General features: G+C 28.8%; 2 protein-coding genes across 5 annotated transcripts in view; one reads left to right on the top strand and one right to left on the bottom strand.

The window, feature by feature from the left end:
• Nt5b (5' nucleotidase B) overlaps positions 1-19,208 on the top strand; it is a 90,544-nt gene that overhangs the window by 52,943 nt on the left and 18,393 nt on the right. The window contains exon 1 of one of the 4 annotated variants that reach the window (XM_065506672.1): positions 10,733-11,439. The exons of the other annotated variants lie outside the window; for them this stretch is intronic. Within the exon in view, the coding sequence (XP_065362744.1) occupies positions 10,748-11,439 (692 nt within the window). The 5' untranslated portion in view covers positions 10,733-10,747. Of the gene's footprint in view, positions 1-10,732; positions 11,440-19,208 lie in introns of those variants that run through there. 4 annotated transcript variants of the gene reach the window in all.
• LOC135956961 (uncharacterized) lies at positions 16,606-18,177 on the bottom strand. Its single transcript, XM_065507597.1, has 2 exons — positions 17,763-18,177; positions 16,606-16,894 (listed from the first exon to the last, which is right to left on the bottom strand). The coding sequence occupies exons 1-2, from the start codon at positions 18,019-18,021 to the stop codon at positions 16,638-16,640; spliced, it is 516 nt and encodes a 171-aa protein (XP_065363669.1). The 5' UTR covers positions 18,022-18,177; the 3' UTR covers positions 16,606-16,637.

The following is a 19,208-nucleotide window of genomic DNA, read 5'->3' on the forward strand; positions in this document are numbered from 1 at the left end:
AATTTTATATACAAAAATTTAAAATAGCTTTTGAATGCTTTCTGAACATATATATTCTGAAAATGAAAATACCTTTTAGTTTATCTTTAACACTAACAGGACTTTATATTGGGTTTGAGAGAGAGTTATAAATATACCTAATGACAAGAAATTATATTAAAAGTCTGCTTATTGAATAACTTGTTTATCTGGATTGAAGTAATTTGAAGATCATTTTTCTAATGTTGTATGCATCTTTATAATTCGTAAATAAAAATCTCCCAACTAACTTTATAAATTGTATAATTTAATAAATTATGTTGATTTCATTTAACTTCATTGAAAATTCTATAAAAATTCAGAAAAATTTTGATTTTTTTGTTTCCTAATTTTCCAAGATCGAAATTCGAAAATGTGGAAAAAGAGCTAAAATCAAACAAAAATTGTTTTTTTTTAATATTCTTAAAAGGTGGGGATTATTTTGGCTGCTTTAAAAAATTTTCGAACTTAAATTCGAATTTTCCAACATATCTTAAAAACTTATATTCTGAAACTATATCGAACATTTTTAGGTTTGATTTAATTTAACTACATTAAAAATTCAATAAAAATGCAAAAATATTTTGATTTTTTTCTAATTTTTCAAGTTCGAAATTCGAAAATGTGGGATAATCTTAAAATCAAATAAAAATATTTTTTTTAAAGATCATTTGAGATTATTTTGGCTGTTTTTAAACATTTTCGAACTTAAGTTCGAATTTTCGAATTTAAATAAAAATTTTTCTAATATTACAAGTACGAAATTTTAAAATGTGGGATAAAGTGTTAAAATCAAACCAAAATAGTTTGGAGATTATTTTGACTGCTTTAAACAATTTTCGAATTTAAACAAATATTTTCGAACATATCTTAACAACTCATATTCTGAAACTACTACTACGAAATACTTTAACCCCCATATGCATAAACAGTTTATAAATTTATCAAAGGTTTATAAAACTGATTTTGTATGGAAATTTTGTTTTATAAACCTTTGATAAATTTATAAACTGTTTATGCATATGGGGGTAAAACTCTAGTAAATTTTTAAATTTTTTTACAAAATATTTAAGATCGATTTTGTAAAATGAAAGAAATTGTCATAAAATTGTGTAAGGATCTCATGAACCAGATATTATTTTAACAGCTTTAAACATTTTTAGAACACAAATAGGATTTTTATCCCGGGAATTCCCGGTACAAATTTCCCGGGAATTTTGCCAATTTTTCACTACCCGATTCCCAGGATTTTTAGTCGGGAATGCCGGGAATTAAAAACTGACATAGAAAACAAGTTAGAACTCTATTTTGTTCACCAAAAAACAGTGAAATGTTTTTTACAGTTTTTTGCCTATAACTCGGCAATAATAGACCGCTTATTATAATTATATATTTGGGGTTTTTCAAATGAAAATTTAAAAAGAGAATTCAATATTTATAGAATTTATTTCTTATTGAATCTTTCTAATTTCTTTAAATTTCTTCTTCAAATTCATAACAAAATATGTAGCTTCAAAAATGTATTAAATGATTAAATTGTTCTTCAATTCAAATCTAGTACAAAAAGGCTTAAGACAATTTTTTCAATTAATTTTGTAAATGATTTGATTTGACAAAAATTTAATAATTCAAAGTTGGAATAAATACTATTATTAATCAACTTTAAAATTAATTCAGTTTAAACAATGGCATTGGAATGAAACTACAAAATTAAATATTAGGAATGGATTTATGGAATGAAAGGCAGACATTTTTTAATTACGAATTAAGATTTTAGTGGATTAAGCTCAAATTGTATTAATTAATTTCAAGCTCTGATATTTAATATTTATAACACTAAGTTTTTATATGAAATTTGGCTATAATATTCCTAATTTACAGTATCATTATATATTTCGGGAATAGCCGGGTACCCGAGAATGTATAATAAAATTTCCCGATTCCCGGGAATCAAAAAAGGTCGGGAAATTAAAAACGTTAAACACAAATTAAAAATTTCGAACATACATATCTAAAAACTTATATGCTGAAACTATGTATATCGAAAATACTTTAAAACACAATTAAATTTGGAATTTTTTTCCAATAAAGGCGACATTTACATGTTCATTTAAAGTCATGGCTTTTGTTTTGGTTTCCCTTTTAAAAACTCTACGAACCGATGCCTCCTTTCAACATGTTTGCCTTTTTTTGGTATAATAATCAGAAAAGAGCTAAAAGCTAAATATCAAAAAAAGTCCCGAAAAACAGAAATCGTGCCTTTTTGTTTGACGTCACAATTTGCCAATACAAAAAAACCCATGGCTTTAAGTCGTGACTTAAATTCTTAATGTAAATAGCCCCCAAATATAATATGTCAAATATAAAAAACTACGACTTTTTATAAAAAAGTCTAAGGTATTGCAAACAATGTTCAATAAATATATTGACCGACTGTAACCCTTTACAAAGAAAAATAAATTACAACAACACAAAGAACAATAGATTATTGCCTCAACAATAATGTGGCCAACAATATGATGAAAATGAAAACAAAAACAATTTCAAAATTTAATTTCATTACGGAAACAATATTTGTACATGTGTGTGTGCTGATGACTGACAATTTCCCAACAGTTAAGCAAGTAGTCAATGTATCTCTTATACACAGTAATTGTCATTAAATTCAGACTCCAATTTATATATTTTGGGTCATTTGACAAGTATGTGCTCTTTGTAGTACAGAGATAAGTCAATTGGTTACTTTATACATCCCATGCAATCTAGCGTGAAGACAATTGTCACTTAAGTGTCTCTAAGTAATCTAGAGTGTAGTTACTTTAAACAATTATTTTGTAATGCACTTTAGAAATTAGTTATTTTTCCCATTAGAAGTAATCTGTTGAAGAGTTGTCGGAGGAAGTTTACCTAACTGGTTGCTTGCCGCTAATCAAGTAACCAGTTAGGTAACTGGTAAGTTAACTGACTATGTAACCGGTATATGAATCCAATTCGTTGACTACTTCGGACCAGCTATTAGACAGTATATTTTTAATCTATGTAGAGTCAATTGACCCACTTCATTGGGCACGCATATGTTAAAATAACTAGTTCGGGACTGTCACCCAGAACTTCTGGGAACATAAATGTAAATAATTGTTAATACATTTACATGTAAAGGGATTTAAAATTGAGTATTTATACGCAATAATTATTGTCATAATTGTTTAACAAATTTAGTTAATTAATCTTTTTGTTTGGCCTGCGTAAACAATTTATATATCCATTCATTCACATGTCTTCCTATTTTTTTTTTTAAATTTGTTTTCCATCAAAACCAATTTGCTACACAAACAAATGGTCAACGCAACTTTTGTTTGTATTTTGTGTAAATGTTTAATGTGTATCTGTGTGAGCATTTGTTTACAAAACAACTTTTAATTAATTTCATTGTATCCTTTTTTAAAACAAGCCTCCCACTATTTGTAAAGGACTGGTGAACTCTGTGTTTGCTTTGAGGTTTGTAACAATTTGAAAGGGTTTGTGAAAAGTTGTTAGTTTGCTTAAACTATAAAACAATATTGATAAATTTAAGTTTGAGATTTTTAAAACAATACTGTTTTTAATCTTAATACAATATAACAATATTCTTTAGAAATATGTTCATAAAAATGTCCTCCCTCAATGTCTTTAATGCAAATATTGAAAGAGAATACAATTTCAATGACACAAGTGCCAGCAAACCATGTAATAATTAGATCTCTTGATTTCAAATTTCCCAATTAGATAACTGACTGCTGTTATTTGTGCATGCACTGGCAAATGAATGAATTTTGAGGCAACTTGTTTGTTTTAATACTAATTGAAGAGCCTTTCAAGTTTATTGCTGTGAGTATTTTGTGGCTTTTACAATGTCAATAATGAATAATCTCAACGATCAATACAATTAAGTCATTATTATCTTTACAGTCATTAGTACACAATAAGCTTAAATATGCTTTATATGTCATAAACACACAAAATGTTTAGCAAAACATTTTTAGTTGTTAAAAATTCATGGTCTGCTTTAAATACATTTTCTTGTCTATTAATCCCATGAGCTTTAGGAAATATAAATATGTATTTAAAATAATTTCGTAAATATTTAATTTGATAAATTTTTATGGGTAAATATTGATTTTCTTAAATGTTTTCATAGCGTTAATGAAAGTTATGCTAAACCATTTCCAATTGTAGTTCATTGTTTTTAGATTTTATTCATTCCATAAAACCATTCCCGAGAAAATAAATTCATTAGCTTCATTCAAATTCCCATATTTATAAAAAATGTATGTAATCTTTACCATGAGTGGCAAGGGTATTCCGTTTGTAATTATATATACTCTGGATCGTTATAGATTGGAGTTGGTATAACCTTGTCCTTCTGTATGTTGAAATCTAATTTCCGTAGCCCCCAAATAACTTACATACATAATTCATACATCAATATATCCGCTATAGACCCGGTTCATTTGCTATTTAAAATCGATAAAAATCGGCCAACAAATTGCTGAGATATAAGGAAAAAAACCGGGAAAACATTGATTTTTGACCTATTTTCGATTTATATCTGGATGACTAAATCATTAATGTAGACAATATGGATATCTAACGATAAATATTTTAAAGACCTTTGCAACGACTTCTATAACGTCATAGCTAGTCGGACCTACAATAGGCCAAACTCAGGAAAAATATCTTTTAACCCGAATTTTTTTTCACCAACAACATTTTTTGTTATAAAATCATTTCACTTATAAATTTAAAAAAAGAAATTCGAAATTGTTTGCTATAATTTTTTTTTTACTATTTTACAATGGACGTTAATTAATGGTATGATTCAATGAGGAATTAATTCTATTAAGAATGAATTCTCAAAGGAATGAATATATTTGAATAGAGATTTAAGCCTATGATTTAATTCGTAATGAATTAATTAATGGTTAAGATATACAATTTTATTGGATTTTGAAAATTTAATTAAAAATTAGTTCTTTCTATTAAGAATGAATTCTCAAAGGAATGAATATATTTGAATAGGGATTTAAGCCTATGAAATAATTCGTAATGAATTAATTAATGGTTAAGATATACAATTTTATTGGATTTTGAAAATTTAATTAAAAATTAGTTCTTTCGAACCTTTGTCAGCATATCAATAGTGGACCAGATTTTTCTGGTCTAGCAAGTAGGTTCTCTCAATAAGATGAAGTTTGTGTGAAATCTGCTGTTTAACCTTCAAGAGAGGAATGTCAGTATCACGTCTGACTTCATTCCAATTGATGGTGAACCCGGTTTTCTTCTATGTCTTGCTACCCGACATAATTGGACAATTTTTGATGTGATATACACACTCTCAAGGGGTCTAATGGCCACTTTACTCTCAGTAATTATATGGATATCCCTGTTCCGTTATGCAGTCAAAAATTCAGTCTCAAATTCAGCTGACATCCGACATCCAACCTATTCGTATGGTCTTGGTCTGTCTTTTCAATAATTTTTAACAAAATTTTATGAATAGAATGTAAGACACCCTAAAGGGATTCAAGAATTGAAAAGAGAATATTTGTTCAGTCTGTAATAGAATGAAAGAACCCAAAAAAAAGGAATAACTGTTACTTAGCGCATCCATAGAGCTAATTCCGAGGGTGACAATTTCAGGCCAAAAAGCATTTATTATCCATAACGCTTCCGTAAAACTTGTATAGAAAGTGACAATTTCAAACAAAAACCATTGGTCGTAACGCCAAACTAGAACGGATTCAAACTATATGCATGCGTTGTGGGATTTTTCTATTTGTTTTTTAAAATCAATATTCTGAAACACAATTGGAAATGCCGTAGTCATGTTTAAGGCTTTTATATTGTAGTTGAGTTAGTTTACAATTTGTTGAACCTAGTTTTAATTACTCAAAGTCATTACGTGGAAAATGTTTAAGTTGTTTATACTAACAACATCAAATATTTGTGCAAAAGTCTAGTCTAGTCTTGTCTACACTCGTTATTTTAACAAGTTAATAGATAATTAAATGTAATGACTTCTAAAATTTGACCTTTATTTCTAGACGAAAGCTGGCTTACTATTTGATTTTAAAAAAGAACAATGCTCAGCGTGTAATTTTGCTTATTAAACTCATTAATGTATGTATTCCTATTCTATTTATAGTTTTATTTTCAGTTTATTCTGTAAATTTTAACAACCTAATTACTATTACAATAAATTCTATCACATTTGATTTGCTTCACAAAATTCTTGACACGCCAATTAGCTCAGTGTAAGTGAAAAAAAACGATTGAAATATTTGGTGTCAAGTTACAGCAGTGGTCGGCAAAACCACAACACTCTAGTGAATGTGTTGGAATGGTACATAAAACGAATTTTCTGATTGTGGTTTTGATGCACAATCTCTAATTTGTTCCCCTTTTCATAATTTTGATGAGTTTAACACGTTTAGCTCCTGCTGGCTATGAGTGCCGGCAACTGATTTACAGTAAAATTAGGAAACAAAACATTAAATATGTGTGGCATAAAGCATTTTATAAGAAGAAAATGCTTTATTTCTTATGTTAAACCAATTAATATATTAGGTGTATGACTTAAAATTGACTTTCAAATCTTTAAATCCAAGCCAAAAGAACTGCTAATATTTGAGTCCAAAAACGAATCAAGCCAATATTGGATACTTTGTTCCAAAGTGATGCCTATCCCAGAGAGAGCGTTCCGCATCGATCGAAACAAATAGTAATCGGATGGGGTACGGTCTAGACCATAAAGCGGGTGAGGCAAAAAAGGTATTGATTGCTACATGTGGCCGAGCGTTGTCATGATGGAATATTACGCTTTCATGTCTGGCCGTATATTCTGTCCGTTTTTAGGCCAATGCTCGCTTCAAATGAATAAGTTGCTTGGTACAGGTTCCCTGTGATGGTCTGGGACCCATACCACATACCATCTCCTACGCTTAGGGTCATCGTAATGGATCCTAATGCTATTTAGTGGGAAGTTTATACTGTCAACCTTTAAGGAAGCTCTTTGTATCCACATTTTACGTACGATTTTTCTCCCATTTTCTTGTTTTCTATAGAAATTGGTCTTTGGTGTAAAAATATGATATTGTATATTTTTTCTGATACATTTTATTTCCCTATAACAGCTAGATTTTGTGTTTTATGTCCTTATTTTTTACTACGTACACTTTCCAAATCCACGTCATTTGCATTAGAGTGTTATACCATAAAGAAAATCCTAGAAATGTATGTACCCGACAAAAAAATCCACAAATAATTCCATTCCATTTAAAACCATTGTATTGAATAAAAAAAAAGAAAAAGAAAAATTGTCATTTACACCCTGCAATTTATTTCTATTATTATTTCTTTATAATTCCCTTGTGTGGTTGTAGTTTTTATTACCATCTCAAAAAAAAAGCTAAACACAATGAGCAGCAGCATTTCATTCAGATTCATTCAACAATTGTATAAATAAATACTTTTATATATTTGTAAAAAAAATACACTTTTTCTCTTGTCCATGATATGTATAAAAAAAGAAACCAAAAATTTTCCATGTCAAGTGCACAATACTTTGGTTATTTTTTTAAGTTATCTGGCGTTTAAATGCCGCCTGTATAATTGTGCACTTGAACTTATAAAAATACGGTCTCTGCTGCAGTTTAATAGGTTAACTATAGTTTTACTATATTTTAATTGTCTCAATCAAACGGATTAATGTTTATTTGAGAAATGTTTAAATTATAAATTTTATTCATTACCCATAAAAAAAAATAAGAAATTAAGTTTAGAATCCCAGATTAGGCCTTACAAAGTTAAAAAGAAAAACAAAAGTTGAAAATTTCATTTCAGTTTTTTTAATAAATATATTTGAAATATAGTATTTATTTACACCATTTATAGTTCCTAATAAAAAACCAAAAAAATATTTAGAACCCAAGAACTGAATTTTTAAAATTTTTAGAAAACAAAATTGACGGGGAAATTGAAAATTTAAATTTCATAATTCTTGTATTTTTAATAAAATAAAATGTTCGTAATATATTATTAATTTACCTCATTTGTAATTCGAAATAAAAAACCCCAAAACATATTTAGAACACAAGAATTAAATTTTTAGAAAACAAAATTGGCGGGGAAGTTGATTTTTCAAAAAATTTTAAATTTTAGTTAATTTAGAAAATAAACTGTTTAAAGGACAGTATTTATTCATACTATTAATAATTAAAAAATAAAATTTAAGAAATATATTTTGTACCCAAAATATGGATTTTCAAAGTTTTCAGAAAACAAAATTGGTGGGGAAGCTTCAAATTGAAATTTTTAAAATTAAGTTAATTTAAAAAAAAATAGATTTAGATTATAGTATGTCTTCATACTATTAATAATTCACAATAAAAATTTAAGAAATGTTGTTTAGAAACCAAAAACATTATTGTCAGAGAAGTTGAAATTTTAAATTTCGAAAAAATAAAAAATTTAATTTATTAAAAAATTGTAATGCTTGACTTATAGTATTTATTCATGCTTAATTAATTCATTAGCTAGATCTAGAAAAACAAGTTTTGATCCCAAAATATGGACTTTTAGAGTTTTCAGAAAACAAAAGATAGGGAATGTTAAAAATTTAAATTTCAAAATGGTTGTCGTTAATCGATAATTTTTTTGTTGGCTGAAACTAAGATTTTGTCATAATCCGAAACCAAAAGCAAACATTGTGTGGAACTATAATCAATAAGTTCCTATATCCAGGCTCAATCATGATTTCCAATTTCAAATCCGTTAAGATTGTCTTAGAATTTGAAATCCGTCTTTTGGGGATTCGTGTAATTCCATTAATAAGAATTATTAAATCTCTTTTAAAATCTATTTATTTTTTTTGCATATTCTTATACGTTTTCTTGTTTAATCATGCTAGGGTTCTTTTGTGGCAACACATGTTGCTTTTTCGCTTTATGGATTTATTTCTTCTATACTTTTTCTAAGTTTTCCTTTAAAATAAATGATTAATGGAAATTTCTCTTGATTTAGTTGTTCATCATTTCAACCATGTTATTTGCATATTAAATTTTATATTAAGACAAGATAAGTTGCACATGTTTTGTACTTTTGCACCCCAATTCATCACCCTAGTAAGTGCAACACATGCAGGAGAAATAAGCATTGAAATGTGTGTTTAAAGGGAATAGTTAAGACAGTTATTTTAAGCAAACATTTTCTATTGCTATTTCTACAGAAATTTATGTAACTACTGTTGCTAATTTTGTGATTTTATCAGGCTCAAATTCGAAATTGTGTGATATTTTTGAACAGATCAGAAATTTTGATACAAATATTCATCATATAGTAGTATTTAAGTACAAAATTAAAAACAAATTCTATTTAACCTCAAAAAACACAAAAACTGATTTTCAAATTTATCAGATTTTCAACACATGCCAACATTTTTGTCTGTTTACAATAATTTTAGCACCTAAACGAAAAGAAAAAATTATATGTGCTCTTAAATCATTTTTGATAAATCAGCAATTGTGTTTAAATTAAAACGAAAAAAAATACACACAATTATTAGACAATGGCCCTGACATTGTAAAATTTATTAAAAAAAAAACACAACAGCATTATTAACAGTCAGCAGTCGACAAAACTAGACAATTGTTTCATCTAATTAAACATTTTATTTAGCTGTAAACACCTCAATTGAATACAAAAGAAATGAAAAAAAAACTTTCTCGCAATAAAAGTATAATGACCTTTTAATTATACATGCAGGTATTGAACATTTGAAAAAGAAAATCACAATGTAGATTTCTAATTAAATGTAAAATAAAAAAAAGAAAGCAATTTATAATTATTTGTTGTAAAATACTTTAAAAGAAGATTAAAGTTTAATTTTTGCAAATGAAAAAATTTTCATTGACATTTGTGGAAAGTTCTCTGAACTTTCAATGCCTTATTTGTTTTCAAACAAATTTTAAAAAGTTTAGAAAATTTACCAAACTAACGTCATCATTGCTTTTTATTAAACTTCAGATTTATATTTCACTTACCCTAAGGAATTTAAACAGCAACTAGTGAATGCTTAATAGATTCATCACTTGGTTATCTACAGCTCTTTCCAATAAACTAAAAATCACTATAAGTAGTTCAAGAAAATCCCATAATCTTGTTGGGTTAATAGTATTTCTCAAAGTTCAAAGTTTACTTTAAGGTGCAAGAATTCTTAGTTAATATTAGCATACTTTAAGGTGGGCCAATAATGCTTCATAATAGCGATTCCTTGAGTCTTGAGTTTAATAAATAAACTATACAATTTTGTACTAATTAGATTTGCTTTAATAATTTTATTAACTCTATCAATAACTACATGTTCAAATGTATGTATTTATTATCAAGAAAATACTCAGCAAAACCAAAAAAAAAACCAAATAAATAAAAGTGTAATAAATGTGTAGGTCTTTCAAAAGAATTATTATTAAACGTGTAAAAAAACATTTAATTAAATACAAACAACAAGAAAAAATCAATAATTATAAATAATTAAATCAACGATAACAGCAACAACAGCAACCAACATTTACCATTGAAACAACAACAAACCTGATACAAGTATTTACCAGTGCTGTGGTAGTCAGTCCAGCATTTTATATTTAAAACATTGCCACAAACAAAACAACAACAACAGTAATTCACATGCAACATGGATTTATCTACGGATGCTACTGGTGCACGACGGAATTCATTTACATCGCAACAAAATATTGCCCATGATATAATCGCTGATATTTATGTAGCATCCGATGGGCCGGATGAATTTAGTACATTTACCACGGATATTTCATTAATCAAAGGTGTTGGTCTAGGTGTTGCTCATACTGCGGGTGCTGCAGCAACAATACCAGCTACCACCACCACTAGCAGAGCCAACAATAAACGCAGCTATTCATTCGATACGATTAAATTTCAATTTCCACAATTGCAACAGCCCTCCTCAACCTCCGCTCGACCACAACAGCAATTGCCACCTACCCTGGCCACAATAGCTGCTCGTAAACAACGCCAGCGCAGCCAATCTGCTCAATATTTAAATACGACTTTAGTCAAACCAGCACCACCAACACCAACCTTCACCGACAGCCACCAAAATTTCAAGAGCGACGAGGATTTGAATGAGGAAGAATTCATAGATTCTTTAATTGCTGAATACAGTTTTTCGCAGGACGATTACAACAACAATAACAACAACAGCAGCAATAATAATTTCCATAATGACGGCAATGAGGGTGATGACGAAAACGAGGAAAATATCGAAGATGATGAGGATTTAACACAAGTCTCTAGTTTCGATGACGACTGTTATGTGCTGGATGTGCACAGTTCGATGCGTAAAGAGTAAGTGCAAGCAAGTGTTAAATATTTGCTCATTTAAACTTTATTAAATTGCTGAAAATTAGTATTGAATATTTTTTAAAAATTTGTTCATTAAATAGTAATGTTTAGAGGGTTATTTTGCTAAAGTTATCTGTAATGAAAGAAAGTACTTACTTTATCAATAAAAATTCCCAAAGGAATCCGGAAATATACTGTAAAACTATAAATATGTTCTAAAAACAAACCATTTCATTCTAAATACTTTTTAACAAGTATTGCAACATGTGACCTAGAGTTGCACAGTGGTATAGAAAAAAAATAGAGGGAAATAAACCTGTAACTTCTAAACCCTTAATACAATTTGAATGAAATTTAACATGCGCAAAGAAGAAGTGTTGTCGAGATTAAGTTTTGACACCTCGGTTATGTTCAATTTTTAAAACGATCCTATTTTTTCGTCTGTGTTCCGATTTCAAAAAAATTAAACATATAGAATCTCCTCGTTAAGCTATCAATTATATTTTATAACTTAAGAGATATTCGCATCTAAAAATTAAATTTTCAACATTTTTACCCACCCTACTTTTTTAATAACAGCAGATACAAATATTTTCCGATTTTCTCCATTTGTCTTTTATTTTACTAGCATCAAAAAGAATTCTTTAAAAATCGGCGCTGACTCCAAAGTTATATGCATTTAAATTTGAAAATTTTAAAAAGGTGATTTTTCGCTATTTTTTTCCACAAAAGTAATTTTTTTCTTTTTAAGTTATCTAAAAAATTTCTAAGAATATGTAATAGGAATTTATACTTTTTGATAAGCTAACTTTACATTAAATGCTCAAAATGAAAACAAATTTGAAAATTGTTGATACTGAGGGGACTAGGTCCATCCAAATTTGTTTATGTAAAATTCAATTTTAGGGCAAAAATTCTCAAATCGCATATTCGATATCAAAATATAGTAACCCATTTTAGATGGCCAAATATGTACTTAATTATTTTGTAAAGGTTCCCCTAACCCCGCCCCTGGTATGGATATTAGAGCTAAAAAAATATCTAAAAAATCCCATATTTTGGATTTTTCAACACTTTTTTGGGAATTGCAAAAAAGATACAAATTTTTCAAATTGAAATTAAATTTTTATTTATGAATATTTTTTAATAAAATTTTACGGTTATATAGATTTTTCTATTGAAAATGGAAAAATAAAAATTAATTTTGAAATTTGCTTTTTTGGGCCAATGATCTCTTCAAACGAATCCGTTGCATTCGTTACAGGTTCCCATGGACACCAATTTGGCTTTGGTATCGATTTTTCATCGCAAGAAATGATTCGATGCAAAAATTATTTTCTTTTATAGTGTTCAAGCTGCATTTCGAACATGCAAAATCATTTTTCTAGGTCTCTCGGCTTTAATTCTTATGATACCTAATATTCCTGACATTGAATGAATCCAGCTGCTCGAGAACGTTTTTAAATTGCTGCTTGTGTAGCTCCCAATGATTTTGCAAGCCCTTATTAAGTTTTACAACAATATTTAAGAAAGTAATGCCTACAATTCTTGGTCTTCAAACTTTTTTTGCTGTCCTTTGCGATCTTTGTCTTTCGTTTCACTATCACCACTTCTGAACCGAAGAAACCATCTCTCGCATTTAACACATTTACCATAAGCTGTGATGAGCAATCGGTGTGCTTCAACAGCCTATTTGCAAATTAAAGAAGTAAAGCAAAACTTCCCGCATATGACGCTTTGTTGGTATTCGATATTTTCGAGACAAAAAAACTTTGTTCTTTACTGTATAATGTTCAATAACTAAGTGAGAAGAAATGACAGATATATACCCTTCAAAATGACATAAATGTTATTAAAAACAAAAGGCGGTTTCAAAAGATACGCCATTTGAAAGTTTCAAATTTTTATGTCTTAAACCCATTAATTTATTTCTTTTTCATCCCATATACCAATGCCAATATCTACAATGCCTAAATATTTACATTATTATTTTACCATTTTTATTAGATTACCAAATTACAAATGATATTCGTTTCCTGGTTTGCTTATCCCCCTCTTAATAAAATATAAATTACATTAGTTTTATTAATAATTAGCAATAATTTAGGCTCAATTAATGTTTTCATATTTTTGTTTCAAATTCAAAACATGTGATTATTAATGGTGGCCTTTTCCTATATTGATAAATAGTATAAACTCAGGGTAGATTATTGGCAACATTTTAAATGTCAGCCAAGCAATTAACAAATGGCACAGTTTTTCATAATTTTAAATAGATTCAAAAATAAATAACAAAAAAACAGGGTAGGCAAATAGCAAAATAGAAGCAATTAGAAATATATTAAATAAAAATAATTAAACGTTTTCACAAACTCTAAATTAAAAAAAAAAAATATTAAATTTTTAAAAATAATTTATTAAACATTGTTTGTTTTCACAAATTCACTTAAATATTAAACAAGTAGTTCATTTCTTAATATAGAAAATATTTTTTTTTAATTAAAAATAGACCTGAATAGTCATATTTATAATAAATATAAATTGTCCCATTTTATAAATTTATAAAATAATTTTGATCAAGAGGGGGGTAGGGATTTATTTTTCTAGTTTTTTTGCACAAATCTATATCTGTGTAAACATTTGGCCGCATGCCGGCACTCGCCAAATTTAACCTAATGGCGTTTAAATAATTATAGACAAATTCTATTTGTTAAACACAAAAACCTGAAATAACTTAACAACAAAAAAACAGAAAGCAAATACAAAAAATGAATTACAACATTTAAATGCATCATGAAATAAATAAATAAAAATAAACTACAAACTAAATGAAATGTTGAAATGCTCTTTTTTTTGTTGTTAAATTTCTCATTACGCTGATGTCTCATTTTGCAAAATAGTCTATAAATTTATTTAGAATAGTGTAGAATTTTGTCGTTTATTATAAATTTAAATTGCTGCTGAGTCGTGTAGTTGTTCTATATGCACGGCCATGGTCAAGGTTTTGAATTAATCTTTAGCATAATTTAAATGTTTCTTTCAAAAATTTGCTTGATTTATTAGCGTAGAAAAGAAATATTAAATGTCTTTTTAATTTTAATGACTCAGGTGGTCTAATTGATGATGGTTGTTGTTTTAAATGAGAAAATTTTTGTTAATTTCAGGTAAATACCGTTGAAATGGTCTTTTTAATATTTACATATTTGTTTTGATGTTGATTTATGATTATTAATTTTGAAAATATTTGTTTGTATTGAAAATATATTGAAATGTAACATTGTAATCAAATTGTTGTATCAATGTAATTAAATTATTAATTAATCAGTAATCAATTTTAGCATTAGTTATTAGTTTAACTTTATACTACAAATAATTTCTAAAAAATCTGCAACAGATTTCCTAAATTCTGCAGAACTTATTAAATACTTATTCAACACACATCCCACAGCCATTGTGTTTGATTAATTCTGTCACCTGTAGCCGATCAATAGCCTCTAATTCCATAATATATACAATATGATCTGTCGTGCGTTTGTGTGTCAATCTCTCTTTGAGCGAGTCGCAAGAAACTTATTGTTCGAATCATTAATGCTATGCTTCATTGCCTCAATCTCCGACGCCAGGAGCCTTCCAATTTGTAAAGCATATCAGTCGGTTAATATTCTGCTTCGCCCATTTTTGAAAATTTTTGGATATTTTTATTGGATGTATGACTTAAAAATGCGGGATTTTTTCAAATTTTTAGCTTTTATTTTCAAACATTTGTACAATATAAATTTATTCAAAGTATTGGCCATTGTTAGCTATGAATTTTTCCCTTCTTTCTGCCACATATGGATTCCGAGCCAAAGTGAAGCCTATCCCAGAGAGAGCGTCTGCTTCGATGGAAACAAATAATAATCGGAAGAGGCAAGGTCTGCACTACAAAGCGGGTGAGGCAAAACTTTCCAACCACTTCATTCTAAATAGTTTTTACCAAGCGTTGTCATGATGGAATATTACAGTTTCATGTCTGTCCGTTTTTCGGCCAATGCTGGCTTCAAACGAATCAGTTTGATACTTGCCAAGGTTAGATATTTTGCTTTGGTGTCGATTCGGCTGCTTGGCCGGGCTTCACGTATGATCTCTTACGCTTCGGGTTATCGTAATGGATCCATTTTACATTGCAATTAATGATTCGCTGCAAAAATGATTTTCTTTTATAGCATTCAAACATCATTTCGGACATGCAAAATCTTCTTTCATGGTCTCTCGGCTTTTGGATGAATCCTACTGCTAGCAAACATTTTGAATTGCTGCTTGAGTAGCTCCCAGTGATTTTGCAAGCTCTTGTTGAGTTTGACAACAATCTTCATGGAGTAATGCCTCCAATTATTGGTCTTCAAACTTTTTTGGCTGGCCTGGGCGATCATTGTCTTCCGTGTTAAAATCACTACTTCTGAACAAGTCATCTCTCTCACGTTGAAACCGATGGAACACATTCACCATAAGCTTTGTTGAGCAATCGGTATACTTCAGAGGCACTGTTTTTCAAATTAATGAAGTTAAAAAAACTTCCCGCATATGACGCTTTGTTGGCACAAAATTCGACATTTTCGAACCAAAAAAAAAAACTGTTCTTTACACTATAATGTTCAATAGCTAAGTGAGAATAAATGACAGATATGTACCCTTCAAAATGGCATATAAGTTATTAAAAACACTGCCTATTAATCACTGCATATTAAAAGCTAAGTCTGCTTTTACATACAGCAAGTTTACTTGAAGCAAGTCTCTTCGATTCCCTTTTAAACTTGCTCGACTGTTTACACACAGCAAGTCTGTGTTCAATTTTGTATGTCAAAAACTAATAGACGCCATAGTGAAAATGAGAAAACAAAAGAGAATTGAAGAGACTTGCCAGTACAAGACACTTGCTACCCCTCTTCTTTCTTCTGCCTCTCTCTCCTATAAACTCTAGACTTGCGGCAAGAAAACTTGCCCTGTGTAAAAGCAGACTAATATTTTAATATTAGAACAGAAGCCCTAATGAGTATGTGCCACTTCCTTGATTTTATGTTTGATGGGTCTTCAGTGTATAACGATTGCCGGAATAAATTCCCATTTAAACTCATTGTTTCTATTTAAAATTATCAATTTTACCCCTTTTAACAAAGAAAATACATAAAGTTATTCCTACAATTAATTGTTTATTTCATAACTTAATCTGAACCATAAATATGAATATTATAAGAAAAACGTTCAGTTTGTGTTGCCTCCAAAACAATGGAAATGAAACGCTGACCAATACCACCGGCCACCACATAAGCATTGCCATCGGTATTATCTTGCAAACAATTGATATCGACGGATGTAACCACACTACCGGTACCGGTTTCGGGATAAGTCACCTGTGTAGAAACATCTTTTCTGGCGGGATAAAAGAATGTATCAGCATATTGTCCCACCATGCGGTCACCTTAAAAGAGCAAATAAATAATGTAAAAAAAATTGTGTATGATGCTTTTAGGCGCTTGTAGAAAATACATAAACAAATTTTTTTCATTTAAAATTGGGGGATTTAAAATTTATAAATGAAAAGTGATAAGATTGTTTATTTGAACATGTTATTTAAGTTTTTTTTTTATAAATTAATTTATAAGTGATGAGTGATTTTAATTTGTTTACGTTTTTCTTAAATTTAATGAGTTGAAATAATAATCTGTACCAAAAAAAAGGCTCGTAATATGATGAAGCATTTATTGTAACCTTGATCAATATTAATCAAGACAAAATGGAGGAAATAAATTATAATTGTTTGTGAAAATATAGCAATAAATAAAAAATATGTTCAATGATTCTATGATTTCATCATAAAAAAAATATTTTTTGTTCAAAAAACACTTCAAAATGTTAATAATTCTTCTTTGGCATAAAACATTGATCCTAAGATTTATGAAATAAGAAGTTATTATGATTTGATCTTAAATTTATTCAATAGTGTTGTACTGTTGACTTTGTTTTTGCTCAGAATGATCATAAATTCAATCAGCAGTAGAATTTGTAGCTTCTTTTAGCTTTTTATTCACTATATTTCCACAAATAAATAAAAGTAATTTTTGAATTTTTTTCCAAATTAAACTAGTTGATGAGCTAAAGTTTTCAGATCAGAGAAAGTCACCAATTTTTTAAATTTTAAGCACAATATTTAGACAGTCTGGCTCTTAATAAATCAATGAATAGAGATCCAGCCTGTGCATTTCTTAAACTATATTTGATATTAATTAAAATCACTGCACTTTTCACCCAGAATTCCCTTTTTATTACACTTTATTTTTATATCTCACCTGACACTCGATTGCCTAAAGTGTATTTGACCGATTGTGAGCGATGATTCTCTGGAGTCTTTTTATTCAGACGTATTAACTGCAATTGTGGATGTTGCTTGATAAAGGCTTTAATGTCTTGTACAAGTTGTATATTTCTCTCTTTAACTCCAGTTTCTTGTTGGGGCATGGGTGCTAAGGGCACATTAGCGGCCTCCAATTGATGGCTTAAACACAAAACTGCCAAAGAGGCCAATAATAAAGTAATGAATTTATTCATATTAAAAAAAAGGAACTAATTTGTCTGAATAATAATTTCCGTTTCACCGTTTGAAAACAAACTAAATTGGTTTGAAAAGATTTACTTGATTTTATACATTCGCTAACAAATTCTGTGCTCCCGGGTTCTTATCACAATTTGAATGAGTTTGTTATTTTGATTGGTAGTTTTTTTTTTTTTTTGTTCCAAAGATTTCTGTTTAGTTGATAAGCCCCTGTACAGCCAGCCGCCTTTTTAATAGTTAGTTCTAGTGGAGGTGCTTTATGTGCTGATTATGACAAGTAGCTGTAAAGTGCTACATGTTGTAGATAAGCTTGAATTTAATGGGAAATATTGTTAATGAAATTTCATAATTAGTTTATGGTTTTCGAAAAAAAAATGAAGCACTTGTTGATAAAAATTAAAATAAATATTACTGTTTTATTTGATTTGTTGTATTGCCAATTTATTTATTTATTGTGACTATATTAATATTTTATCGATTGTTTTTATTGTCTGCTTTAGTTTTATTTTAAATATTAGATTATAAATTCTGGGAAACCACCTGTTAAACACTCCTTGCTTTGATAACAAAGTGAATCATATTTTTTATTTTAAGAATTTATTTACAGCTAAATTTGTACTTTTGGAAAAGAAGTTTTAATATGAAATTCTTACTCAAATAACAAAGTACTGTCTTTAATCATTTCTGGAATCTTGTAATTATTGTCCCTCGAAGGTATTACTAACAACTTGTTTGAGGCTTCATGAAGTCAATGGTACTGATAGATTTTTGTTTCTTATAACACAGTTATTCATATTTTTGGTTCTTGGATTAGCACTCATAATCGCATTGTGTTCGGACTAGGAAAATATGTTATGGGAGGAAGGAAAGAGGAAGTAGTGCTTGCGGACATTTGACTTTAACTTTTCTACATTAAAAGTGACAGGAAAGACTTCTGCAGGAACTTTTACAGAATAGCTAAAGAACGAATTTTCCCTGTAGTGTTTTGTGCGCTCCACTAGCCAATCGAACACAAAGAGATGGGTTCCAAATCGAGCGGGCGTTGAAAATCCATACAAGACCCCATTCAGAGATGGTCACAAGATCCTGATTAAGCGAATCATTCATGTTTTGCTTCATTACCCCAATCTCCAACAAGCTTGGTCTACAATTGAATGAATATGAATGAGAAATGTTAATAGCA

The sequence above is a fragment of the Calliphora vicina genome, chromosome 4, assembly GCF_958450345.1.
Source record: "Calliphora vicina chromosome 4, idCalVici1.1, whole genome shotgun sequence".
Lineage (NCBI taxonomy): Eukaryota > Metazoa > Arthropoda > Insecta > Diptera > Calliphoridae > Calliphora > Calliphora vicina.